General features: G+C 43.8%; 1 protein-coding gene across 1 annotated transcript in view; it reads right to left on the bottom strand.

Annotated features, from left to right (window-relative positions):
• Positions 1–17318: 17318 nt before the first annotated feature.
• Positions 17319–27836, bottom strand: part of TRPC4 (transient receptor potential cation channel subfamily C member 4) — a 233979-nt gene continuing 223461 nt past the window's right edge. The window contains exons 9-11 of the mRNA XM_090027125.1: positions 23091–23132; positions 22591–22680; positions 17319–19027 (exon numbers count right to left, since the gene is read on the bottom strand). Coding sequence (XP_089883251.1) covers positions 18311–19027; positions 22591–22680; positions 23091–23132 — 849 coding nt within the window. The 3' untranslated portion in view covers positions 17319–18310. The remainder of the gene's footprint in view (positions 19028–22590; positions 22681–23090; positions 23133–27836) is intronic.

Below are 27836 nucleotides of genomic sequence, written 5' to 3'. Positions count from 1 at the left end.
TTCTCTTATTATATCAGAGTTTTCAGGTTAATACTATTTCTGCAACAGACTTTCTTTCATTGCTTATATGTCCTGACTGTACCGGATAACACTTGGCTCAATCCACATACATATGGTTCTCTCTTCATCAGCTTCATGGTGAAAGCATGTGGGAATACTTATGTTTTCATAGGCTATTTGTGTACTGGAAGGAAAGAAAAAAATAATAAACGAAAGAACCCTTCCCAAAAGATAAAAGATGAAACGTTTTCCCAAAATAATGTTACTTAGTAAAAATGCCTGGGCAAAGTCTGTGTTTGTGGGAAATCACACCAAACTGTATGACTAACGTTTTTCATCTGAATTTTCCAAAGTCTGGAGCCTGTTTTGACTGAGCTGTGAAACAAGTGGATTAGGGTTTAGATTGGCTCATAGTAGAGAGGGTCCAGTGAGTAGTGAGACTTCTGTATATCTCTCACAAGGAGGAGAAGAGCTCACTCTTCTCTACATACTTCAAAAGTCAATAGAATTATAGTGCTGGACGAAGCCTTAAAGAGCATCTGGTCCAACCTGTTGAATGAAAGCACAAATGCTGTTCCTAAACCAGGGCTGTCCAACTCACAACCCATAAACTGCAAATGCCTCCCGAGGGCTTAAACTGAAGCCCCAGGGTCCTGGTCCAGGCACTGCTCCTCCACCACTCACCTGCTTCTGCTGCTGGAGTCTCCAGGATCCCCCTCCTTCCTCCAGCTTCAGCTACCTGCCCTGCCCCAGGTGTGGGGCAGAACAGCCTGCAGTGATAAGGGATCCTGTAGCCAGAGGTATTGGGAGAGACCCAAACTGCCAGAACAGTGCAGCAGGGTGGTGCCCACTGCACAGTGTAGGAGGGTAGAGCTTTTATTGCACAGCACGGTAGCATCATCATGGTGCAATGAGGGGCCATGTGGTGTGACAGGCAGAAGGGCTACATGAGATGGCTAGGAGAGGAGAGACACATGTCACAGGGGTGCTGGCGTGGTGCAGCAGGGGGGCATCTGCCATGTGGGACAAGAAGCCTGTGCACAGCACACAGTCTATGTGGCATGTGGGCTTGGGGCATTCAGTCTACTTAGAAGATGGGCAGCCCTGTCCTAAACTATCATTATCAAACACTTATCCAAACTTCTCTTGAAAATTTTCAGGGAAGGAAACAGCTTTCCTTGGCAGTCTAATCCACTGCCTTACTATGCTAACAGTAAGGAAATTTCTCCTGAGATCTAATTTAGATGTGCTTTGCTGCAGTTTCACAAAACAAAATGCTTGTTTGTGTCCTATTCTCCATGGCAAGAGAGAATAGCTGGGCCCCCTCCACCTTCACATCATCCTAAAAATGCAGACAACATCCCCCACTGGGATGTGGGGGCACAGGCACATGCCTTTGGATATATACTGCATGCACAATGAGCTTTCTGAGCTCACTGGCATGTCAGTGCAACTTCTGCTAGGATCTCCACCTGTGGCATGAGATCTGAGCTCACCAGCTGGTCGGCACAGGGTCTGGGTGGTGCCCCTGCTTCCAGACAGGTGCAGAGCTGAAAGGGTAAGTATTACTCCTGTTCACCTATCCCCTTCCTCTTCCACAACCCTTAACTCAGCATCAGAGGTAAAGAGGGAACTAGTGGTGACATTATTCAATCCCTGGGCTCCAGACCTGCACCAAAGCATGGCTGAGCACCAACCCCTTTTTTCCCCTGTTGCTAAATTCAGGGCAGCTGAGCTCAAGCAGGTTGGGAAAGAAGGTGGAGGTTGAACAGCAGTAACCATGCAAAAGCCAGACCCTGCACTGACCACCTGGTGGGCTCAGAGTTCAAAGCACATGTGGAGCTCTGGCAGAAGAAATATTGACATGCCATTGAGCTCAGAGAGGATCACAGCAAGGTGGGCAATGCCACATTCCCCTCTTCATTGCACATGCATCACAGCCAAAGGGGAAATGGCCGCATGCCCCTCACTGTAATCCTGGATCTGCCCAAGCTGTATTCAGAACAGAAAATGTGCCTATTTAGGATTAAAGGCAGGCCTTGATTTGTATAATTATACATACATGTTACATACACACACTCATCACTCACATAGGCATATCATCTATTTGCCAATGTCACAGAAAAGGAAAAGGAAAAATCCGCTCCTTTTTGAGGGGGAAGGGCATGCTTTTTCTTGGGACTCCCCAAAGGAAAAGGCTTATTTGGTCTCTATCTGCTATGAGAACCCCCTGCAACCAGCCCTAGCATGGCTTCACAAGGGACAAACCTCTGGCTTTCAGACCTTGGCTCTTCTCAGCCCTTAGCTTACCCGGTAATCCATAGCATCTCCATCTCTGGGAGCTCTTTCTTTTTGGTCAGCTCCTTGGAAGGAGGGAGTGTGTTTTCTTTTTTTAAAAGAAGAGGGTTATCAGAGTGCTGATGTCCCAAACAGCATTGCTGACACACTGCATCAAAACAACCAGTCTTACCTGTGCCATTCCAGTTCCCTCTGTCTTCACTTAAACTTTTTTCTGACCACCCTAGGACCAACTATAGTCTTAACCTAGGGACAACAGTTACCCAATACAATGAAACATTAAATCATGGGGAACTGATCGGGGGCACTCTCTGAGCCCTGCTGCCAGGCCCAGCCTGCCATCTGCCCCTAGGCCGAACAGGGTACATACATGTCCTATATAGGTTTCCCTCGGTTTATTCAATTTCTTATGTATGAATTCATTCTTATGTGATGACCCTTTTTATACCAAAAATTCCTGGTTATATGCAAGGTAAATTCACTTTTATGCAATTGGTGTGGTGGAAATCTGCAGCCAGCTGATTTGTGTGGTGCATTGTGGGAGTGACACGCACCAAAATATAGTGTCCAATATGGATCTGTGCTCCTCATGTGTTTCTGTAGTTGCCATCCCCATTATGATAGTGCCCTGTGCTTGTGTGTACTGTCTGCTGTTGGTGAGTACCAAAATTGTCTTGTTAAAATTGTACAAATGGGCCTGGAAGTGAATACAGTCGAGGTCTTGGAACATCCCTATTTCTTACACTGTAAAGTGGGTTCCCTTTATGTAAATTCAATTCATGCACTGTTTCCCAGGAATGCATGTACAGCATAAACCAAGGGAAACCTGTATAGACAACTATTTACAAGCATTATTTACAATAAAGCCTGCTGACACTGAGCCCCCCAAAGTGTTCTCAATCCTATCTGCAGGCTAGAATCCAGTTTACGTTCATGATAGCTTACCACTGCTTTACAAAATGGTGGAATATGCATCCCTTTTTTTTAACCAGACTGGCTTGTTCTGTGTATTAAATGCACTATTCTCACTGGATTTTGTTTCAGAAGCTAATTGACCATCCATTAAGGTCCAGTAAAGTTAGATGAGTATTTTTAAATATGATGAAGGCATCATTACACTTAGGGAAAATCCTATCATCTGGAAAACATGTTCTTTAAAAATATAGGTTCATTATGGGAATATTTTATTTAAAACTTTAAGGCGTTTGTACTAGGGGTTAGCAAGTAAAGGGTGGGAAAATGTCATCTCTTGACTTGGCTGCTAAATTTTAGCTCTGAATTTTCAGGAAGCTTGCTAGGCATGGCCTTTTGTTGCCTGTTTGACAATGCATGAAATGATTTTGTTTCGGGCGTGTCTACAGGAGATGTTTACTGCGGAGCTGACTAATTAGCTGTGCAGTAAAGGGACACTGCCTGCATGTGCGGAGCTGTTAGGCTGGAATAAACTAATTAACTCTGCTACTCGATAGTATTGCCAGACACAAGTCCTATCCTACAACAGAGGGGTTTTTTTTACTTTGCTGCATGCACATGCAGATGCTGACAGGGCTGGCTGGGCCATGAGGGTGCTTCAGTGTGGGGCTGCCTGCTGGCTAGCCCTATACTGGAGCACCCTTGCCAGCTACTCCACAGCAGATTGAGCCAGGCTGGAGCAGCCCCAGGCTGGTAGGCTGATGCCCCTGCCGCCCAGGCTCGATGTACTGCAGTCCTGGGTCTACATGCAAACACAGTGCCCAGGAGCAATAAAATCTAGCATGAACTGCGCCAGTGTCTATTCAGCCACATTAATTGCACATGTAAATATGCACTTCGGATATGTGATTTGTTTTTAATTGACCACAAGGGAGGACAAATATTGATAAGTGCTCTTGCAGTTTTTAATTACATTAAATAAACAAATAAGAAGAACATGTACACCAGCCCTTCTGAAATGACCACAGTGCATTCATGCTATGGGATAGTACTTTATGAGGTTTGTCTATGTAAGATGATATTACTGATTTCCTGAACAGACTACATTAGTAATTATAACCTCTTTAGGGGCTGAACTCTTCCTGGTGGCTGAAATGTACAGAGCTGTTACATCTTGAACACTCCATCTGTTCCTGTCCCAAATACAACTGTGTTACTCCTTAAATGCAGTATTCAATATATTTCTTTAAAGGGATAGTATTAAATATTAACAAGCTAGATATAAGAAAAAATGTGCTAAGAAATAGACATTTAGGACTAAATCCACAAGGGGACTAAAGTTCAGGTACCGACAAAGTCTTTGTCATAGCATTGCTGGATGCAGCAATCACTAACATGTAGGCAAGTGTCCCCAGTAGCATTACCCAGAACCCTGAGTTAGGCACCTAGACTTCTTATAAGAGGGGCAATGAGGGACAGTCAAGTCAAAATAGGATTCACAAAAGCCTCCGTGCTGAATGGGGAGCTTCCTGAGATAGCCAATAGGGAAATGTTTCAGCTAGATGCAGGTATTAAGTCCCAGTCCTATCTCTGGTGAGTGAACACTTGACTCGGCTTTACTGATAGGGGTATTCTTCCACTTAAACAATAGCATAACTAAGCCAAGGTAACTGCAGCAGCAGTCCCAGGTGCCAACTTGGTAACAGCCCAGGACCCTGTTTGGGAATACTGTATACATTCTGGTCATCCATATTCAAGCAACACAAATTCAGAATAAATCGGGCACATGGGAGGGCTTGACTAGGAGTGGAGACCCTGTCATCCAAAGGAAAAGGAAAAAAAGCTTAGCTTAGTAAAATGAAAGGCTGAGAGAGATCATAATTCTCCTTACGAAAGTAAGCACTAGGAAGGGTTAGGCTGGGGGACTATTTAAGCTAACAGGCAATGTCAGTAAAAGAATGAATACGTAAAAACTGGCCATAAACAGTACTTAGGCTGGAAATCAGAAGATGATGAGTAAGTGCTAGAATAGTAAGCTTCTAGAAACAGCCTTCTGCTAGACTAGCAGGAGGTAAGACAAGACAAGATAAGACAAGAAAAAATGGATTAGTTTTAAGATGGGGCTTGATTAATTTATGGAAGAGTTTATAGAGTATAACTTGGTGGGTGACCCAGTCAACCCTGAAGGTAGGTGTCTCTGCTCAGGAAATGAGCAACAGCACCCTTCTGCTTCAAAACCTGCCCAGGTGAAGGAGCCAAGCCTCTTTTATACAGTATGTGAGAGTGGATAGAGTACTCGTCAGGGTGTTTAAACAGCCACATCTTCCACAGAAGTGCTCTAACTGTCAGTCATTAGGCTACTCCTAGGCAGAGGCACCTGGAAGTCCTGAGAGAGCTGGTCAGCTATGCAATAAAAGAATTAAAGATCCTTTGGGCCAGAGGGAAGAAGCAAGCAGGAATGACTATGATTTTTCTAGCCTTGTGGTTAGGGATGTCATCTGGGAAGCAGAAATCCTGTATTCAAATTTGTTATCTAATGGTTAATGAAAAATGCACAAACAGCCCATACATCAGGGGCTGTAGGCCAGAATTTGCCCACTCCTGGTCAGTTCCCTAGCCACTAGACTAGACAGCCATGTTCATGCTGAATCCCTCTCTCCAGCCTAATGAACAAGATAGAACCCTGGAAAAACTGGAAAAAAGCTGGATTAGAACATATCTATCTAGTTTTTCTTTAATTAAAATTAAATAATCTGTCTCTCTAACTACTGCACTAAATCAGAGGGGAAATGATGGTATTCACAAAGGCCTAGATCTGGACCAGACAAACATATCCCTTCAATTCATATTAACTATGACTCAATTCTTACCTCTGCAACACTCCCACACTACTGTCCTCCACACATCCTCCTTCCTGAACTTGATTATATATTCAGCTGGGACACAGAGAGGAAATGGGTTTTTCACCCTGCTGCTCAAATATGGCAGAATTTGAAGGAGAGGTATAGTGACTCTTTACTGTCTGTCACCTGTTTCATTTCTGTGAGGGAAGGATACAGTCTTTCCATGCCCTTGGTCAAAAGGCATTTCCAAAGAGGATGTCTTACACTGCTCAGAAATCCTCTACTAGCTGAGCTTTCACTTTTGCTACATCTGTCTATGGTTACAGCTATTTAAAGGTATTCATTACCTTGGAATTACTCACTGATCATTAGCAGAGTTTATCTTACAACTGATTAGAAGAGCATTTGGGGAGATTTCTTGTTTAATGCTGACCTACATAGACAAAAAAGAATTTCAAACTTTATTACAATGCATTGAATAATATACCAACAAGTGTGGGCAAGACATTCGGTGCCTGACAGTCCTAACTTTAAATCTTTGCTTTGTCGGCCAGAAAAGCAAGAATAAAGTTGGCTCCAGCTCAGTGCAACATACCAGTTCGCCTTCGTGGTGGTATTCGAGCAAACACAAACAGTGGTAGGTATGCATCCTTCCCACAGGCTTCCAAAGCCCTGGCTATGTTAGTTGTGGGGGAGAAGGACCTCCCACAGCAAAAGCAGTGTTTGGGGGAAGGGGAATGACTTGTCTTCCAGAGAAAAATACAACCAAACAAATGTCTTACAGCTTCCATTTGAGAACATTTGAAAGCATATTACGAGCCTACAGGGCCTGTCTGGCTCCAAGATAGCATATGGGACAGAGACCATATTCTTTTAACTCAGCTATACAAAACCTACTGAAGTCCCTCTTTCACTGATCACTTCAGACGGCTTTGGTCTGAGGCCCTTGGGATCCAGATGATTAGTCACTAATGTTTCAGTCTCTCTGGCTGCATGCAGATGTCCATGGACATTTGGTTCCCTGGGAACAACCAGCGGCGGTGCACCATGTGCCCCTGCTATTTGTCCCCGTGGCACACAGCAACTTACACCAGGTGGGATAGGGAAGGCTGGGGGCAGCGCTGGACTGTCCCTAGAAGCATTAGCTGAGGTCCTCCTGGGGCTGCATTAGTGGCAATCCTGCCACGCAGAGCCTGGCTGACAGAAGAGTGTGGCTCTGGCTGGCCAGGCTCTGGCTTTTGACAGTGCACGCTGTTGCCACGTGTGCTGAGAACATCCAGGAGATATTCAGGGGTCAAAAAAACTCTCCACGCTGCTCCCCTGCAGTGCTGAGAACAACTGAACATGTTGTATGTGGTGCCACAGACATGTCTGAGGCACCACATACCTCATGGCCATGCTACTCTGGAGCTGGTGTCTGTGTCCAGGCTGCAAAGATGAAAAAGTCTTTCTGTATCATGTCACCATGTCTGTAAGTGCAAAGAGCAAGTGAAAAATTTGGCCCTATGGTTGCAGATTCAATATCTCTATTTTACCTGATGCACAACAGAAATTACGTATTTTAAGAATGCCTGAAGGCCATATAGTATTGGGATTACAGCGCTTCTAATTTTGTGCAACTTTCCAATTATCTGAAATGTCACAACATTTCAAGCTGCGTTACAGGCACATGTTTTCAATACTAGGTTATTTTTCTACTCTACTGCATTAATGCTAATGGGAGTGGCACACGCAGACTAAAGGCAGCTTTGTACCGCAGTATTTCTCTGAAGGACAATGCACTCTGGCCTTTTCCCTACTTCTACTAGACTTTGTAATGTCATTCCTGCAGTGATGAAAACATTGCCCCATGTATCTCGTGCTATTTCTCAGCATGCCTGTACTTTGGGAAGTGTTCAATACATGGATATTTTTTTTTAGTATTTGACATGATCACTGAAATATGTAATTTCAACTCCAAATACATTTGGGTCCTCTCCTAGTCCCACTAAATTATGTGGAAGGTTCAATGACTTTCAACAGTACAGGATCAAGCCCTTTTGTAGTGACGAGTTTCAAGCTATCCTAGTAACTCAGGGATACAGCAAAGTCTAAGTATCTTGCATGATAGCATGAAGTGCAGTCCTTAAAATCCTCTGAGCATATATTAAACTAGTAGGAGGGGAACCTTAGCCTTGCAACCTCCCTGAGTGCCACTCTAATCCCCCTCCAATCTGTTGCTTTGCTTTCTGTCCCCTGCCCATTCTGCCACTGTGCTCCCTGCTCTTTCCCTGATTTGCTACATGCCACACACACATACTGTCCATGCCACTTGGACACCTGGATTGTCCCTTGAATTCTGAGTTCTGATTCTGAGATGCTGACCCTGGCTTGATATTTGGTTCCTGACTTGTGGATTCTGATGATCATTCCTGCAATCCCCAATCCTACTCCCAGCTCTACCCATGCTGGTGGACTGTGACACAGATCCTCTGTTTACAAAGGCAAATTGCTTTGTTACAAAGGCAATTTGCTATAGAGGGGAACACTTGCGGATCAGGTAAGGCTTCTATTTGATGAGTTTGCAGATGTTTCATGTCTATGCTGCTTTCTCTATAGAGGAGTTCAATATGTTATTCAAAAACATTCAGTTAACACATTCTAAATGCATACCTTTAACTCTTCATCAGGAGAAATCCCTTAATGGAGAGTCTACTATTTTTTTAAATGGACATTAATGGCAACCTTGTCTCCCTTGCTGTCCTTTTGTGGCACATTGAAGCGAATGGGAGTTGCACTAAAGATCCTACTTTTTTTCTGTGACAGCCAAATTGTGAAGGAGCTGGAGCGGACCTTATTGTGAACTGTCTTTGGATCAGTGTGGTTGCCTATGAATACAGAAGAGTGAACTGATAAAGATTTTGCATAATCACCATAAACTACCAAGATTAGGATTTTTTCCATTTTAAAAAAGTACAATAGTCACTATAACACTTGTGCAGCAGGTTTGTGCTGCGAAATAATTTAACTTGGTAATACACATAGCATTTCAAGGCAATCCACATCTGTGCCTGAATCTAGTCTACAAGAGATCCAAGCAAGCAACAGATTAAGGCAACTGATTAAAAACTGGAAGCATGTCAACATGGCAAAATAAAAGAAATACAGTGGAGTTTTGAGTAGTTGGGACCATTGAACTATTCTACTAAAAAGTCTGTGCATATTCATGTTAGCTAACCATGTTGTCCCAGTTGCAATAGAAGCCTTAATAAAAATGCAGTGTGAATGCCAACAGAATCAGTAAGGCTTGTGGCCACTTAAGTGGAAGGCAATAAAATGGTGGTGTGTTGATAATGTGTTATTTTTTGAATAAATGTTGATGCAATGGACTGATGGCCTTAGTCAAGTTTACTGGACTCTCCTGTTATGTGGTGCACATAATGCACCAGGTGCTTTCTCAGCTAGGACAGTCCCTACCCTAGTAAGCTCAGAGTTTGAAGATGGACAAAGTGGCAGTCTGGATGGACAGTGTGTGGCAAGATGGACAGTCTGAAGATGGACAAAGGAGAAGAGGAACATGTTATTTACTGGGATTTTAAAAAGGCTTTCAACGCAGTGTCACACCCAATTCTTACAAGTAAACTAAGTAGCTGTGACGTGGATTTTTTCACAGCCAGGTGGATGGAAAACTGGCTTATGGGATGCACCTAGAGAGTGGTGGTAGGTGGGTTGGTTTCTACCTGGAGAGGTGTGGGCAGTGGTGTCCCCCAAGGCTCTGACCTTGGGCCAGTACTATTCAATATCTTCATTAGTGATTTGGATGAGGATGTGGAAAGCACTCTGTCCAAATTTACAGATGACTCCAAACTATGGAGTATAGTAAACACACTAGAGGGTAGGGAGCAAATTCAGGTGGATTTAGATAGACTGGGAAAGTTGGCAGATCAAATAGGATGCAATTTAACAAACATAAGTGGAAAGTGCTGCCCCTGGGGAGAAAGAATCACCAATACACCTTTAGACTGGGAAGTACCATTCTAAGTAGCACAGCAGCAGAAAGGGATCTCAGAGTCGTAGGCGACACAAAAATAAACATGAGTCACCAATGTGACGAGGTAATAAATAAGGGTAACTGCACTCTTTCCTGCATTAGTAGGTGCATCATGAGCAGATCTAGGGAGGTGACCCCTGTATGCAGCACTGGTGAGGCTGCAACTGGAGTACTGCGTCCAGTTTTGGGCACCACACTTCAAGAGGGATGTGGATAACCTGGAAAGGGTTCAGAGGAGGGCTACTTGTATGGTTAAGGGCTTGCAGGTAAGATCCTATGAAGACAGATTGAGGGAACTGAATCTCTTCAGCCTCCACAAGAGAAGGCTGAGAGGTCACCTTGTGGCTGCCTACAAACTCATCGCTGGGGGGTCAGCAGGGAAGAGGGAATACTCTGTTTACCAGGGCACCCCTCAGGGTTACTAGAAACAATGGCCATAAACTGAAGGAGAGTAGATTTAGATTGGACGTCAGGACTAAATCCTTAATGGTGAGGGTTGCCAAAATATAGAATGGGCTTCCAGGGGAGGTGGTGCTTCCCCTATCTTGGAGGTGTTCAAAAGGAGATTAGACAAGCACCTGGCTGGGGTTACTTGACCCCAGTGCTCTTTCCTGCCCAAAGCAGGGGGTCAGACTCAATGATCTAATAGGTCCCTTCTGACCCTAAAAATCTATGAAATCTATGAAGAGGTAGAAGCAAAAGAAAGGGTTTCATTTAGAAGCCAAATAGTCAAAGATAAATTGAACATGTTTTATAGCGTGGAGACACAGCACATCCAGATGTGTGTGGATGCTTGTTCCCTAGGGACAAAAAAACTGCAGAAAACCCCCCCAGAGCAGTGCATGCTCTGACAGCATGCCCTTGCCGCATGGAGAACTCTGGATTGTGTGGTATGTGGTGCTGCAAATGTGTTTGCAGCACCACATACTGCAGGGCCGCACTCATCTGGATGTGCCCACAATGTGTCCTATGAATAAATTAACTTTTTTCAGTTTTAGAGTGGAGGGAATTGTTAGGGCAGTGTGAAATTTTGACAGCCATTTCATTTTGGAGGAGTTTCAGGCCATTTCAGTTCCTGAAGCATTGAATCCAAAGTGAAATGAAAGGCTCAGAACCATCTCTGAAAGGAAACGAAGCACCCGAAATGTTTTGGACTTTTTCAGAAAATTTCAGAGTTTCAGAGCTGGGCTTGTGGGGAAACAGCTGTACCCTGCTGCCCTGCCATGTGACCTAGCTCCACAGGGAGCAGAGATCCACACCGGGAATCTGCACAGGGCCGGCAGTGGCAGGGAGGAGACCCCGGCACAGGTCTCTGCTCCCTGTGGAGCCAGGTCACACAGCAGATTAGTGCTGGTCCCTGCTGCACCATCTGGCTCCGCAGGGAGCAGAGATCCGCTCTGGGGTCTCCTCGCCACCTCTGCCCACCCTCCATAGCTCCATGTCATCGGGGCAGTGTGGGCAGGCAGTGGTGGTGAGGAGACCCCCAGCATGGAGCTCTGCTCCCTGTGGAGCTGAGTTGCATGGTACGGACCAGCAGGCTGGCTCGCTGCTCTGCGCTGCTTCCCTGATCCACGACCTGGCATGACAGGGATCAGAGATCTGTCTGGGGGTCTCCTCACCTGCAGGTTGGGCAGTGGCCCTCCCCCAGACAAGCCACCTACAGCCCTCTCCTGTTCCCTGCTGGGGCTCCAAGCCCCACCCAGGTGGGTAGGGCTGTGCAAAGCTTCCCTTGCAGACCGTTCAAAACAGATTCGGTGGAGCTGAATCTCCCAAACAAATTCAGCCAAAAGAAAAAAGGACAGTGATCTGAAACAAATCACTGTCCTCTGAAATGCCCAAATCTGAAACTGAATCAAAACACAGCCGTTTCGCACAGCCCTATGAACTATACAGCCTTACGTCAGATTAAGGCACCACACTCCAGGGTTAAGTAATTTATGCCAAAGTGAGGAGCTGCTATATGCCAGTGTTAGTTATATCAGATTTTATACTTTATCTCACTCTTCTACTAGTGTTCCTCCTGGAATAGCTGTTGACATTCAGTATAAACTGGCTCTGGGAATGGTTCAGATGACTCACCATGATTTGAACCATTCCCAGTCACCAGTGCAGTCAAGCAGGGCTATGTGTTGACTCCAACCCTCTTTAGTATGATGGTCTCTGCCATTCTTAAAGATGCCTTTCTTGACTGTGACATTGGGAGTGACATCAGATACCAAAATAATGGAAAGTTCTTCAATTTGAGGAGACTACAGGGAAAGACAAAGTTACAGGAGATGACTGTTCATGAGTTTCTATTTGCTGATGACTGTTCCCTGAATGCCAAATCTGAATCTGACATGCAGTGGAGTATGGACCATTTCTCTTCATTGTGTGACAACTTTGGTCTCACAATCAACACTAAGACAGAAGTGATGCACCAGCATGCACCAGGGAAGTCTTTCTTAGAGCCTACCTTCACAGTGAATGGCCAAACCCTCCAGGTAGAGGACACGTTCACCTATGTCAGCAGTACACTGTCATGAGCAGTTCCCATCAATGATGAAACCAATGCCAGAATTGCCAAAGCAACAGTGGCTTTCAGCAGACTAGGAGCACAGAGGCATCAGTCAACAAACAAAACTGATGGTCTACAAAGCTATTGTGTTCTGATGTATACATGCAAAACCTGGATGGTGTACAGATGCCATGCTATGAAGCTGAATTACTTTCACATAGGCTGTCTGAGGAAGCTTATGAGGTTAAGGTGGCAAGACAAGGTCCCAGACACTGAGATTCTCACACGGGCAGGCATTTCAAGCATCCACACTCTGCTGATAAATTTGCAGAAGGCCAGAAGCAACATTTCAAGGACTCCCTCAAGTCATCCTTGAAACATTTCAATATTGACCCAAAGTCTTGTTAAGATGTTGCTCATGATCATTGCACCTGACAAAGCCTCATTCATACTGGAGCTGCAGTCTATGAGTGTAGGAGAACTGCTGAGGCAGAGAAGTGCAAACAGCATAAATCTCACAACAGCAGCACATCCTGTTAATTAAGCAATCCAAAGCAGCATCTCTTCCTCAGTGTGCCACAGAGAGTTCAAAGCACAAAATGGCCTGATCAGCCTCTCACATGCTCACAGAAAGGAAACCAACCGACAATGTATGTCATGCTCATCTTTGAATGTGAAGGGCAAACCACAACAACAAACTGGGTCCTCTGTCAGCTGTTAGTTAGCTGGTGTAATAGCTTCTACATTGGGCACTAATTTATTCCTTACTAGGTGCATCAACACAAAACACTTAATTGCACAACAGCATAGTTTACTGTGCAGTAAGCATGTGGGTCAACACATGCTTATGCTCACTGTGCAATAAAACCCCCTAATCATAAGTAAATTTGATGCCTGCAGATGCAGGCATCAAATTTACTCATTATTAGTTACTGTACTGTAACACACATGTAGATATGACCTGAGAGCAATTTTGCTCCCAGGTCAGCCCTACCAGGAGGGGGTCAGCCTGAGGGTAGCCCCAGCGCTCCTGCCCCAGGAATGGGCTGCCTCTATGACCAGGCCTTTAAAAGAATGCAGGCATTTTGAGCCCTGAGGCATATCAGCAGGCAGCCTGAGGTGACTCCAGGCCCTGTGTCTCCCTGGGTAGGCTTCAGGCTAGTCTTACCAGTCTATGCGCACCCCAACACTGCTATCACAGTACCACGTGCCTGCCAGGCCCACACTGTCCAGGTCTGCAGGCTGTTCCAGGCTGTTGCAAGCTGATGCAGGTTCCAGCCAGGCCTGCCAGCACCCAGACCCAGCTGCAGGCAGCTTTACACTGCACTGCCAGAGCCAGTTCCACCTGCCCACAGCCCACCCCTAGCAGCCTGCCCTGAGCCCGCAGCTGCTGCAAGGCATTGCCTCAGCTGTGCAGCTGTCAGTCCCACACTGGGCCCATGCACTGGACACTGAAGGCAGCTTCCAAGGCCCAGCAGCAGAAGGACAGCCATGTAGAGGCTCACAGAGCTGGCTCAATGGCCTTATTATTGCTAATGCCCATGCCCATGCTTGTGCCCACCACCTGGGGCCCCAGCTAGTCCATGGAGGAGACTGATGATCTCGAGGTACTATGGGGCAAGGCAGAGGTGCAACACCAGTTAAAGCAAGGCAGGCACCCTAACACCCATGTCTATGTGGGGCTGTCAGGATGTGGGAGGGTGAACAAAGCTGGCTGATGCAACAGTGCTGCATAAAGATCAAGGCCTTGCAGGCACAGTGGGTGGCCATCAGTGACCACAACCATCAGTTAGGGAGTGCCTGTAAGTCCATGACCTTAATGCAGCAACTGATGTATAACTTTGTATCCCAGGACTCAAGCTGCAGCGTGCTGTGTATCATAGCATGGGTGGCTTACCAGAGTTCCCACCCTGTCCTGCTGTAGGGCTGCATGAGTCAGGGTAGGAGAGGGTAGGTGGGGTCCCTGATGAGGAGGGGCAGGATAATCATGGCACCCAGCTGTGGGTCCAGCATCCCCAGCGCAAAGCATCCACTCTCCACCAGACCCAGCAGCCTGGAGCTCCTGAACATGCAGGCATCATGGGTGCTGCCCACCCAGCTGATGCTCACATGTGTGAAAGCCACACAGTAGTCCACAACAGCCTGGAGCCCTATGGAGTAAAGGCCTCTCCAGCTGTAGTAGGGCTGGTTGCTGTGGGGCAGGCAGGTGATGAGGATGTGGGTCCTGTCCAGGGCCCTGATGTACTGAGGAAATCTCAAGGCACAGAACCCTGCCACCACCACCAGGTGTCATGCACATGGAGCACAGTGTCCCCCAGCATGTCCTAGAGGGCACCACACACCTCCAGGATGGCCTCCCCAGGGGAGGCCTTGCCCATGCCAAACAGATGGCTGATGTGCTGCAGGCTGGTGGGCTTGACTATTTTGAACAGGCTGAGGGCCAGCCAGGTGTCTACGGTGGGTGGTGGCAGCATGACAGTGTTCTGCTGCTCCAGGTATAGCCAGAGCTGCTCCAGAACATCCCCAGAAGGTAGCCTGGAACATCCTGAAGGCCTCCAGCCACTGCTTAATCTTCCAGGTGTGCTGGACAATGCTACCACCAACCCTCACTGGCTTGGCAGTCCCAGAGGTAATGGGGTTCGAGGTCAAGGAAGGTGATGGCAGTCTCAGTAATGGCATTGCAGAGCCTGCTAGCAGTGTCCCTGCTAGGGTCTGGCCAGGCAGTTGGGGTTGAGGCAGCACGTGCACACAGTAGCCTGGCAAGTGTATGTTGCACATGAGGGAGGTGGGCAGGACCACATGGTCATAGGCCAGGCAGCGGTTGGTGCTGTGGGCCAGCAGGGCCAGATCAGTGGCTTGTAGGAGCCGAGGGTGCTGGTTGTCACTGCCAGGGCAGAGGCTGGAGCAGCCATAGCCCAGAGAGGCAGCAGCAGCAAGGAAAGCACTGCCACGTGCTGTCCCTGCACTGGTTACACTGCTGCAGACCAAAGAACAGCGAGTGGGGCTGGCTTTTGAGGATGGCTGCCAGCTGCTGGCAGCTACAGCCAGAACCTGGAGCTCCCTCAGGTGCTGGGAGGGGCCCACTGCAGGAGAGCGGGAACAGATTGGCAGCAGATTGGCTCGCACTTTCCTGCACATGTGGACACTTGCCTGGCACCATTTACCCATGAGTAAATTACTCATGACTAAACTGGTGTCATAGCAAATGCATATGTAGACATGCCCACTATGGAGCAAAATCTGTGATAAATTATTCCATATATTGTGTCATATATATGTGAACTTAGTAATAAAATATCACATGAACAATTTTTTAAAGTGTTACAAACTTTTCTGAGTAATCTCTTATATTTGCCATCATCTTTCAACTATTTTTCTGCTGCTGTCACGGAAAAAGGAGATTTACTGGCAAGATCTATTGATGCCATCTTAGAAAGGGCTTTATATGCATAGAGCAGAGTACAGAAACTTGTAACCCACTGGCAAGATGGATGGAGACCATTTTGGTTTTGCTAAAGCAAATTCAGTACCAGGGAAGTTAGGATTCTAGTAATTTTCTTCTTTTTTTCCTTGACCCTTAATGAAAACTAGGTTATCATGGTTCTGCACTTGAAACATCTTTATCTTTTGGAACAATGATAACTTTGAATGAGCTAAACTAACCACAACTATGCCAAAAAAGTTAATGTTTTGTGAACCGGATACCAATTTCTCTCCATATATTTTACACTAATCAAAGTCCTACGAAAGTGAATAGAAGCATACTTGGTTATTTCGATTTCAGTACAGAGTTTGTAGAGTGAAGATAATAGAAGACAAATACAATTTGGAGAGGCAATACCTGGTAAAAATGCTGTGATTCCTATATCATGTCAAAATAACATAAATCTGTAAATAGTTTAGGTAACTAGCCTAAAAATCAAAATATGCTAGGTGCATGACAGAATCCATTCTTTAGGACAGTTTTAAGCGAAAATATTTTAGAAGTCCTTGCAAAATTTGAATGGACACCAGATTCATGTTTAAAACCCACATTTGCATTCAGCACTTGAGCTTATAGCAACTCATCTTTTGTTTGCAAAACCAGGGGTATAATGATGCAGATGAGTGAAGCCATTACACACACAGGGGTAGCAGCTACTTCTAGTTGCTACTGCACTGCCAAAGCAACTGTGTGGCTTTAATGGCAGTTGTTTTTTCATGCTCCCCCTAAGTTGGTTCCTGGTATGGCTGCTCCAGCCACCCCACCCTAGATATGCCACAGTGCAAACATGTTTAGAAGAGGCATATATGACTTTTAATAAATTTGACTCTAATTGTATGACATTACTACAACACAGGCAGAAGCCATCACTAATGATTTCTTCTACCTGTTTGTTCCCTTTTTTTCTTGTACTTCCTATGGGTTCAGGATATAAACTTCTACTGTGTGTTCTGGGGACCCCTTAGCATAAGACAAAATGAATAATAAAACTGATCACAACAAGTGAAATGGCTACCACACACAGGGATACACCATAGTCTCTGTTGCGGGGTGATGAGTGACTCTTCTTCAGTTCCTAGTGAATGTTTTTATTTATATTTTAATAATATAGGACACCAGTCACCAATTAAAAAGAAACATACTGTTTAATTTTAAAAATACTTATTTTGACTAAGACAATAAATCACTTTTTCATTTATGAAAATACTATCAGGTTTGTATCATACAATTGAATGTCTATGTATTTGTATAAAATCATCACTTGGGCCCCCCAAACTCTGAAATGATCAGAGAACCTCTCTTAGATTCACCTTTAAAATATTTTTACCAGATTCTCATTTTCTGAGTATTTAGGGATTATTTTTTCCTTTCTGAAGTGTTCTTGCTCTTAGCAAATACAACTGTATTGAAGGCAGAAGCAGTTGAACATTAAAGTGCATAGATTGTCCACATTTGGGAAAGCAAATGTTTAGAAAAGCACTACTTCTTCTGATTATGGATCATTTTGGACTAAATGGTCATCAAAATCTAAGAAGCTATAACACTGTGTTTTCTTGTAAGAAAGAACATGTTTTGTACAACTTAAAAAATAAACTTAAAACTTAAATATTGCCATTAACGGTAATAGCTATATGCTGGGAAGTAATAACTAAACAAACAAATAGGGCAATGTTTTATAGTGTACAGTAATTCGTATTTTTTCAATAAATAAATAACTTATGCTTCAATTTATTTTCATGACTCTTGAAGCAAATCAAGTATCCAGCACTTTAAATAATAGTGTTCTAACAATTTAAATAATTGTTTTGACAGGAGTTACTCATGATTATTATGGTGACCATTATCTTTAAGGAACCTAGAAAGTTGAGTGAAGGCTTACACGTTTGTTAAGTTACTTTTTATTTGCATAGAAAAATATTTATCATAGGAGTTAACTATCATACGAGAGAAATTGCATTTGTTTTAATTGAAAAAGATAGCTAAAAAGTTTCTGTGGGTTATTGCAACAGTACAAGAATACAAGATGCTTCCATTTATTAAAAAAATGTAAAACAAATTGTGAAAGCTAAAGCACGCTACAAAACAGAAGGTTCCTCTATTGTCTTTCCCTCACTTAATTGTTACAAGTTCATGTGCCACAGTTGAATACTATAAAGTGTAATTCTGCATTTGCTAATAACTTTTAAAACATTCCCAAGAAAAAGCACTATGCAAAATATATATATTTGTAAATGCTCCCTCCCATATCACAACCTTGTTATATAATCACCCTGCTCAACTGCCTCATGCTTCATATCTGAGTCACTACTAACATCCCATTCTTTGTCAAGACAGTCTTTTTGTGGGGATGTGCCCGAGTCCTGTACCTCTGTCTTCTCATTGTCTGAAGAACAAGCATTTTCTTCACTCTGTGAATTCAAAGTCTCACTATTATTTTGCTTATTTTCTGTTAACGTGCACTTTTCATTGAGACTTTGGACACTTAATTCACAACTCATGGACAGTTTTTCTTCTTCCAGTTCAGTGGCTTTCTCACATTGTTCTTCTACTTGTTGAAGTGAAACTTCTTCAGAAACGGTGTATATTTTATTCGTACTCTGCTCTGTAGAGTTTGTTTTTGATCGTCTATGAAATAACCCAAAGTTCTTGATATCTGTTACAAAGTTCACCCTCTTTTGTTTCTCCTTGGTGGACTCAGGCACTATCATTGCAGAGCCATTGCTCACGTTATGTGCCTGAGAGGCAATGCTGGCTGAACGCGGATGAATCATTGTAGTTATGTCAAAGAGGCTGAAGTTCTTCTTCTTCACTTTCTGTTTTCCTTCGCTCTCATTTTTCTCCTCAGTCTCTGACAAGGACGCAGCTTCTTTGTTGCCTTTTGAAGTTTGTAGATTAGATATCTTGTTTCCTTTTAACAGACCCAGGACTTCAAAACGAAAGCTGGAAATATCTTGTTTTAATTCCTAAAAATTTGGAAGTAACAGGAAATAATTATTACTTTGGAACCTTTTGGCTTCTACAGATTGGTACTAAACAATCCTGATTTTTAACTAAACAGTTATAGATAAACTTTGAAAGATGGATACTTCAGTGTCTTTGCAAACAGTGGGAGAAAGAAAAGTGAAACACAAAAGGAGAACATGACATCACTGACAGGTGATGTAAATTACCCCAACTCATTCACATAAATCCCTAGTTGTGATAGGGTGAGAACTCTGCATTTAACTGTGGCTAGTTCATTAGACTGTGTTACCCCAGTATAGATACAGCATTTTCAGCATTTCAGTTTCAGAATTTTAAAATATGAGCTACTTTCAAAGTAGAAAGTCACACAGGAACTTGCTGTGTTAAGGATTTTAGTAAGTGAGTGAGATAATATTGGTAGTGGAGGGATTGGGGTGTGGGAGTGCCTAAGGGTGAATAGCACAATGGTGACCTAGTAGTTGTGGTGGCTATGAACACTGACCCCACACAAGTTTCATCAACAAAATCTTCAAGCCATATATGTATTTTGTAGTGAAGTTAAAATTATTCAGGTGTAGAAATATGCCCATGTGGCACTGGAAATCCAAACACTCTTCCACACTCCAACACCAGTTTGGCACTCCTTCACACACAAAAAAACTCTTAGCTAGTTGCTTAAGCTGACTTGGAGGAAAAGACCTGGGCACCATCATCATTGACAAACTCTTGATTCAAAGATGATCTCTCCCATGGGTCACTGATGGATCTTGATGGATCTTGGGTCCCTCAAGGCTCTGTCCTAGGGCCTATACTATTTAACATCTTCATCAATGATGTGGACATTGGTGTCAGAAGCAGACTAGCCAAGTTTGCTAACGACACCAAACTCTGGGGTAAAGCATCCAGGCAAACTCTGGAGGGTGATCCAGGCAGATCTAGACAGACTTATGAAATGGGTGGATGACAACCTGATGATGTTCAACACTGAAAAATGCAAGGTTCTTCACCTTGGGAGGAAAAACCTGCAGCATCCTTATAGGTTTGGTAGTGCTATGTTGGTTAGCACTACAGATGAAAGGGACTTGAGGGTCATGATTGACCACAAGATGAACATAAGCCTTCAGTGTGATGCTGAGGCTGGTAAAGCGAGCAAAACGCTGGTTTGCATCCATAGATGCTTCTCAAGCAAATCCTGGGACGTCATTGTCACGTTGTACTCGGCTTTGGTGAGGCTGCAGCTGGAGTACTGCATCCAGTGTTGGGCCCCACAATTCAAAAAGGGTGTGGAGATGCTTGACAGGGTGCAGAGGAGACCCATGTGCATGATTAGAGGTCAGGAAAACAGACCTTACGAAAACAGGCTGAGAGCCATGGGGCTCTTCAGCCTGGAAAAGCGCAGGCTCAGGGGTGATCTGGTGGCCACCTATAAGTTTATCAGGGGTGACCACCAGTATCTGGAGGAACATCTGTTCACCAGAGCACCCCAAGGGATGACAAGATTGAATGGTCACAAACTCCGCTGCGACCGATTCAGGCTGGACATAAGAAAGAACTTCTTCACTGTCCAAGACCCCAAGGTTTGGACTTCCACCGGAGGCAGTTCAAGCACCTATTTTGAATGTCTTCAAGACACATTTGTATGCTTATCTTGCTGGGATCCTATGATCCCTGCTGACTTCCTGCCCCTGGGGCAGGGGGCTGGACTCAATGATCCCCCAGGGTCACTTCCAGCCCAAATGTCTATGAAATCTATGAAATTACTTAAGAGTCCAATCTTTGAGCCACAGATCCGTTCACAGAAGTTGCAGTTCTTTCCACAGGGGAAAGTAGACTGCAGGCTGGGATTCCTTTCATTTTCCTTCCTCCACTCTCTCTTTTCTGCTTTGAGGGGAATACACTTTAACACAAAACAAGCTGCTACTTGGTTGAAGATGCAGCACTATTTGTTGGCAGCCAGCTCCTACAACTCTTGATGTTGGCATCTGTTTTTCTGAGGTAGGCTTCCAATGTGTCCTTGGAGGATTTCATTTGGGCATGGTGAGATCTCAAGCCATAACTAAGATAGGATTAGAGCACTTGTTTTGGGAGTCAAGAGTCAGACATCTGCACACAATGTCTGGTCCAGTAAGGTTGGTGCATGGATCACTGTATTTGCATGGCCATCTTCCCATTTGACATGGAGGATTTTCTGGAGACATCATTGGTGATACCTCTCCATGCTCTTGAGATGACGATAGTAGGTCACCTACATTTTGCAGCTGTAGGGGAGAGTGGGGATGATGACTGCACTGTAAACTTGGATCTTGGTATCTTTCCAGAAATCATGATGAATAAATACTTGTTGAAGCAATTTTCCAAAGGAGGCACTTGTACACACCAGATCCTGTGCTGGATATCCTCATTAGAGTTCTCTCTCTAAGAAAGGTAGCTACTGAGATAGGGGAAGTAGCCAACTACTTCCAGGTTACCTAATGGTACTTTGTGGGGGAAGAAGAGTGCGTTTGGTGTTTGGTGTTTCAGAGCAAGTGGGATGTTCATAATGGATCTGACAAGATAGTCATGTGACACAAACATCCAATCGATCACAGGTTCTAACAATAACATAGTTCAGGAGGTGCCAGTGCTTAGAGTGAAAGTACCTCTAGGTGGTCTTGTATTTGTCACTCTGTAGGAAGATGGTGTTCATGATGACAAGACCGTGTCCTACACATTTGTTCAAGAGAAGGATGCCACTGGATTTGCTTTTTCCTTTGCCTCCCTTCCCAATAGTGCCACTCCAGAGTTCTGGGTAATGTCTGATTCTGACTAAGGATAACGATCTTATCCTCACTGTATTAGTCAGAATGTGGTCATGGTTGAAGTAGAACTGTTCTATGACATTATCATTAGCATCAAGCATTGGGACATATGCACTGATAACAGTGGTGTATTGTTTGTTTCTGACCTCAGGACAGAAGGGCGTAAGACATTCATTAATACCCACAGGCAGTTCCATAAGTTTACTGATGAGCAGATTCTTGATGGCAAAGCTGACACTGAATGCATCTATCCTGGGCTGGTTTTCCAACTCAGAAGAAAGTGTAGCCTCCACTCTCTTCCCTCACCTGGCACTCAATCAGTCATCTTGTCTCACTCATCTGCAAATGTTGATGTTGTATCTTACTAGTTCCCTAGAGATTATGATAATTCTTTCTGGTCATTCATGGTCTTAGTTCTATATCAAGGTGCAAATGTTCCATGTTGTGAAAATCTTTGTCTTTTTATAATGTTTTCAACCTCAGAGAGAGTGATCCCACTGAATGTCGTTACCCAGCCATGAGCAGGTAAAATAGCCTAGCTTTAGGGTACCTTTTCTAGCCCCTTCACCATGCAGGGTTATATATACATAAAAGGACTGTAAAAGATTAATGTAATTGAATGCACATGAAATTCTGCATGAAGTATATGTGTAATCAAATAGGCCACACAAGTTGTGCTCTCAGGAAATTATGGTACTCATCTGAATTTATGCTTAGTTGTCATTTGCTATTTGCTTATAGTTATAATCATAAAAAATAATCACCTTAAAATTTTCCTCTGTGAGGCCTTCTTCAGTTTTGGCATCTCTTATCATTGCTGCAACGTATCTCTTAACCAAATTTCTCATAACTTCCTAAAAGATTAAAAATATCATGTTAATTTAGTTGGTAATTCTAATTGGACCTACATTCATTAAACCAATTGGATTTGGTGGCCTTCCTTCCTTCCTTTTTATGACTTCTTAGAGCTGGACAAAATTTTGCATCACAGTGGTCCTCCCCTCACCCTCTTCCCCCTTCCCCCCCACTGGAAATGTTTTTTTTCCTAAAATATTCTTTTGGAAAAAAAATCCATAATTATGCAAAAAATCACAAATACTTCAAATGGTTTTGTTGTAAAGGAAAGTATTTTTGTGATAAATAAGGTTAGCATTTTCTATTAAATGTTTGGATTTATTTTTTTTGGCTTTTGTAAACACTTACGTGAAAAATCACATTCTAATCAGCTTTTAAAATGACCAGAAATTAAAATATGGATATTTACCTGATATTGATGATGTCTTCTCAAATTATCAGCTGCACGCCTCTGAAAAGAAAAATGTTGGAGACAATGAATGGTATTAATGGTAGTAAAACATTTACAGATGGTAGCCTGTAGTGGTCTGATTTGGATTACTACTAATCAGGAGATTGGAAAGTCTGGTTCAGGCTCTTCAGATAAGTTCCCAGAGCTGGTGAAACGCCCATCCTAGACAGGAGTTGAACAAGAGTGAGGGCTGTTAACATTAAAAGCACATCTATATTTTCTATGTTCTGACAAAAGAAGCTATTTTTCAGCACCAGATCAAGCATATTGGGAGCAGGGGGCAGGCATATGTCTTCAATTCCCCTAAATAGCTATCATGGGTATGTATATAGTGGCCATATCATTGACACAAATCATAAGATTTTTCCTTTAACTAAAAATAAACTCTGCATAAAGGGAGAAAGTAAAGGGACCAAAATTACTATTCAAAGCTTGGAAAGTAGTTATATATGGCCCCCATGGATTCCCTATAGTTTAAAAAGTCTATTCTACCACCATACCCCTACTTCATTCTTGCTTCCTCATGCCATGAAAGAAACTCCAAGAGTTGCACACTGTGTGAGAATGCAGTTTCTAAGAGCAACAGTAAGGTTGAGCTCTGAATCGATGAGCCATAGGCCAGACACAATACCTAAAAGCATATCTATATAACCAGAAGGACAATGACTTCATATTTAACAAGCAAAAAAAAATGTTGGTAGGATGAAATAAGTTAAATCTAGCACTGTTTGTAATGCAATACCTAATGGGTTTCAGGATGCATAGTAAAAATAATGTATTTCTTGTTCAGCTGATAAAATAATTATGCTCTTAATAACAATTTGAGTCTTTGTTTTTTCTTTCTCTTTGGGTGTGCCTAGTTAGTTGGGGAGAGCTCTTTTGATTTTAACTCCTATGTTTGCAACCTGAAAAGTGCCTAACTTTTTGGAAAATAAACCTGCAATGTTGTGTTGCCTTAACACAAAAACTAAGCACACAGCCGGATAAAATACAACATAATTCTATAATAAATTAGGCACATTCACATACTCTCTTCTGTGCTTGTACTGATAGACTAATCTGTAATTTATTTATGACTGGTAATTTTTCTATGGTAGTAGTTTCCAGTCTGTTCTTGGATTTGTCTCTTTTAACTTACTGCAATCATGATGAGACACTAGGATGGTGTAGGGCTTGGTGGGGGAATTGCATGCATTTAGCTTGTCTATGTAAACACTGTAGGCAATGGCTTCCTAAGTGAGCAGCTTTGCTTTAGATTCGCTGTGGCTCTCCCAGATAAGATGTCTGTGTCTTATGTCAGTATGTTGTGCATGCTACATATGTGTTGCAATACCACTCGTAACTCAGTTACCTCAAAAGTGGGGGAAATGCTTAGCATTTAGTTGAATATGCTCAAAATACAATATTTACAGCTGAAGGGATGGTGCCCTCCTACACCCTACAATAATGCAGCTTTTAGTTTTGCACTGTTTCAAATTGGACCACAAGATGGGGATATCTCATTCCTGTTGAGAGGAAATCCCAAGAACATGTAAGTCCACAAGTGACAAATCTGACTTGCAGGCAATGAACTAAGAATCACATAAAGATATAACAGGTGCATTTAACTCTGGGTAAAGATGGTGAACCTAATAAATAATTCTGCCTCCCACTTTGCAGAAAACATACCACCATGGATATCACTTCTCTGAATTTATATTACAGTAAAATGCAAAATAAACACAGCAGCTGAATTTTGTCCCCATTTCAGCTCCTGCTGTTCAAGTACAAGATCATGTGAATCAGGCTGGTCTGATCTTGCACCAGCTGAAGTCAATAGCAATATTTCAAGCAGCACAAGATGAGGTTTTAGCACACAACACAGAACTGTGGGACTTTGGCTGACTGCTCTAACATATTTGTCCATGTAAATATTCCCAGAATATTTCTCCTACAGCTACAACAGTACTTTATTAATAGTACTAGAAATCTGAAGAATATGTTTGTTTGTGTGTGCGTGCATACACATAGACACATAGATTTCATACATTTCATAGACATTAGGGCTGGAAGGGACCTTGTGAGATCATTGGGTCCAAGGAGTAGCAAGTCAGCTAGGGTCAGATCACCCCAGCAAGATAAGAATCCAGGCATTTCTTAACTGTATCCAGAGTAGCTGGAGATTTGGATGGTAAAGAAATTTTTCCTTATGTCCAGTCTAAAATGGTCTTCCAGCTGTTTGCAACGGTTAGACCTTGCCTTCCCTTGGGGTGCCCTGGTGAGCAAACATTTTCCCAGTTCCTGATGCACACCCCTTATGTACTTATAGGCTGCCACCTAATCATCCCTGAGCCATCACTTCTCTTGACCTCTAATCATGGATCTCCCTCTCCTCTGGACTCTCTCAAGCTTCTTTACATCCTTTCTAAAGTGTGGAGCCCAGAACTGGAAGCAATACTCCACCCGTGGCCTCACCACGGCTGAAGAAAGCAGGAGAATGACTTCTTGGGTCTTGCTTGAAATGCTTCGATAGGTGCAAGCCAGAGTTTTATTTGCTTTGCCAGCTGCAGCATCACAGTGGTAGCTTATGTTTATTTTGTGGTCAGTCATGACCCCCAAGTCTCTTCTGGTCATGGTGCTAGTGAGTGTACCACTGCCAAGCATATAAGTATGATGTGGGGTTTTTCTTCTGAGGTGGAGCACCTTGTATTTCTGTGTGTTGAATGTGATCTGGTTTTGATCTGCCCACCATAGAACCTGTCCAGGTCAGCCTGAATTGCCAGCCTATCCTCTAGAGTGACTGCACTTCCCCATAATTTGGTGTCATCCATGAACTTAGTCAGTCCACTTCTGACACCTGAATCCAGCTCATTTATGAATATATTAAAGAGTACTGGTCCGAATACTGAGCCCTGGGGGACACCAGTGGTCACTATGTGCTATGTTGACTTGATTCTATGAACTACCACTTTCTGAGTCCAACCTCAGAGCCAGTTCCCCAGCCATTGGACTGTAAGGATGTTGAGGCTGCAGTTTCCCAATTTTACCATGAGGACTTCATGGGAGATGAAGTCAAAGGCTTTTTTGAAATCTAAGTATATGACATCAACCTCTTCTCCTTTGTCCAAGTGATGTGTCACTTGGTCATAGAAGGAAATGAGGTTGGTCAGGCAAGACCTACCCACAATGAAGCCATGTTGGCTATCTCTCAGAACATTGCCTTATGTTAGGCTGTTGTTGATGGTTTCTTTGATGATTTTTTCCAAGATCTTTCCAGGGATTAAGGTCAAACTGATTGGCTTGTCGGTTTCTGGATCTTCCCTCTTTCCTTTCTTGAAGATAGGCACCACATTGGCCCTCTTCCAATCTTTAGGAACCTCTGCCAAGCACCACGAGTTCTCAAATATCCTCGCCATTGGTTGTGCTATGATGTTAGCCAACGCTTTTAGCACTCTTGCATTCCATCTGGGCCAGCTGACTTGTGGATGTCCAGCCTCTCAAGATGTCCCCTCACAAGATCTTTGCCAATTATAGGTGTATGATCGCCTGTACCCTGGTAGTCCTGTGTCCTGTCAGGCAGGGTGATCCCCTTGGGTTGGTGGAAAACCAATGTAAAGTAATCATTGAGGAGATTAGCTTTTTCCTGGGTCTCTGTTGTCAGCTGCCCCATTTGGTTCAACAAGGGTCTGATGTTGCCCTTGTTTTTTTTCCAACTTCCCACATATTTGAAGATGGACTTTTTATTGTCCTTGATTCCCATAGCCAGCTTGAGTTCGGCTTCAGCCTTGGCTTTTCTGGTCCGCTCCCTATGGATGCGAGCCAGTAATGAGTTATCCTCCTTAGTGGTACTTCCTGACTCTAATCCCTTATAAGCTTCTCTTTTCAGATTCAGGATGTCCCTGAGTTCCCTATTGAATCAAGGGGGTCTCCCAGCTCTTTTGCTACCTTTCCCATGGGACGGAATAGATTTCCCTTGTGCTTTTAGGATCATGTCTTTAAGAAGTGACCCCTCATCATGGACTCCCCTTCCTATCAGATCATGGTCTCTCAGGGCCTCAACAACCAACCTCCTGAGCTTGTGAAAGTCAGCTTTCCTAAAGTCAAGGATTTCTGCATTGTTGACTGCTTTGCCAGCTTTGCGAAGGATAGAGGAAGTAATCAACGCATGATCACTGTCACCAAGCTTCCCTTCAATCTTCAGGTCGCTGATTAGATCATCCCCTTTGGCCAGTACCAGATCCAGCAGTACCTTACCTCTTGCTCAAATTCCTCCCCATTTTCTTCTTCTTCACAGTAAAACAAATCCTCACTCATACCCTTTTGTAAATGACCTATTCACTGCAAAGAGCACAGAAATCAGACATACAGAGAGTGATCATAATCATTTGAGGGAAATATGGGACAGCAGAGGCTTCCAGGGGGTGCTGGAGTATGTGTGCACTGTCAAAGGATCAAGATGTCCTGTGACTGATATAGGGTTAAGGAGCTGCCAATCACCAGGGGCAGCTCAGGTGCCGGTTGCTGGGGCAACCAGGCAGGTCATGTGGCTGGCAGTGGGCAGGGCCAGGCCCTTATAAACAGCCCAGGCCAGAGCCAGAGTAGCAGTTCCCCTTTGGCAGCTCCAGGAGCAGGGGCTTTGTGGGAGAGCTGAGCAGCATGGGCTGAGGGTTGCAGCCTGACCACTCTGACCGGCTGTAATGATGCGGGGAAGAGCAAACCCTAAAT

This window comes from Crocodylus siamensis, chromosome 1 (assembly GCF_052110815.1).
Source record: "Crocodylus siamensis isolate JL-2025a chromosome 1, ASM5211081v1, whole genome shotgun sequence".
NCBI lineage: Eukaryota > Metazoa > Chordata > Crocodylia > Crocodylidae > Crocodylus > Crocodylus siamensis.
This window is presented reverse-complemented; position numbering and strand designations above follow the sequence as displayed.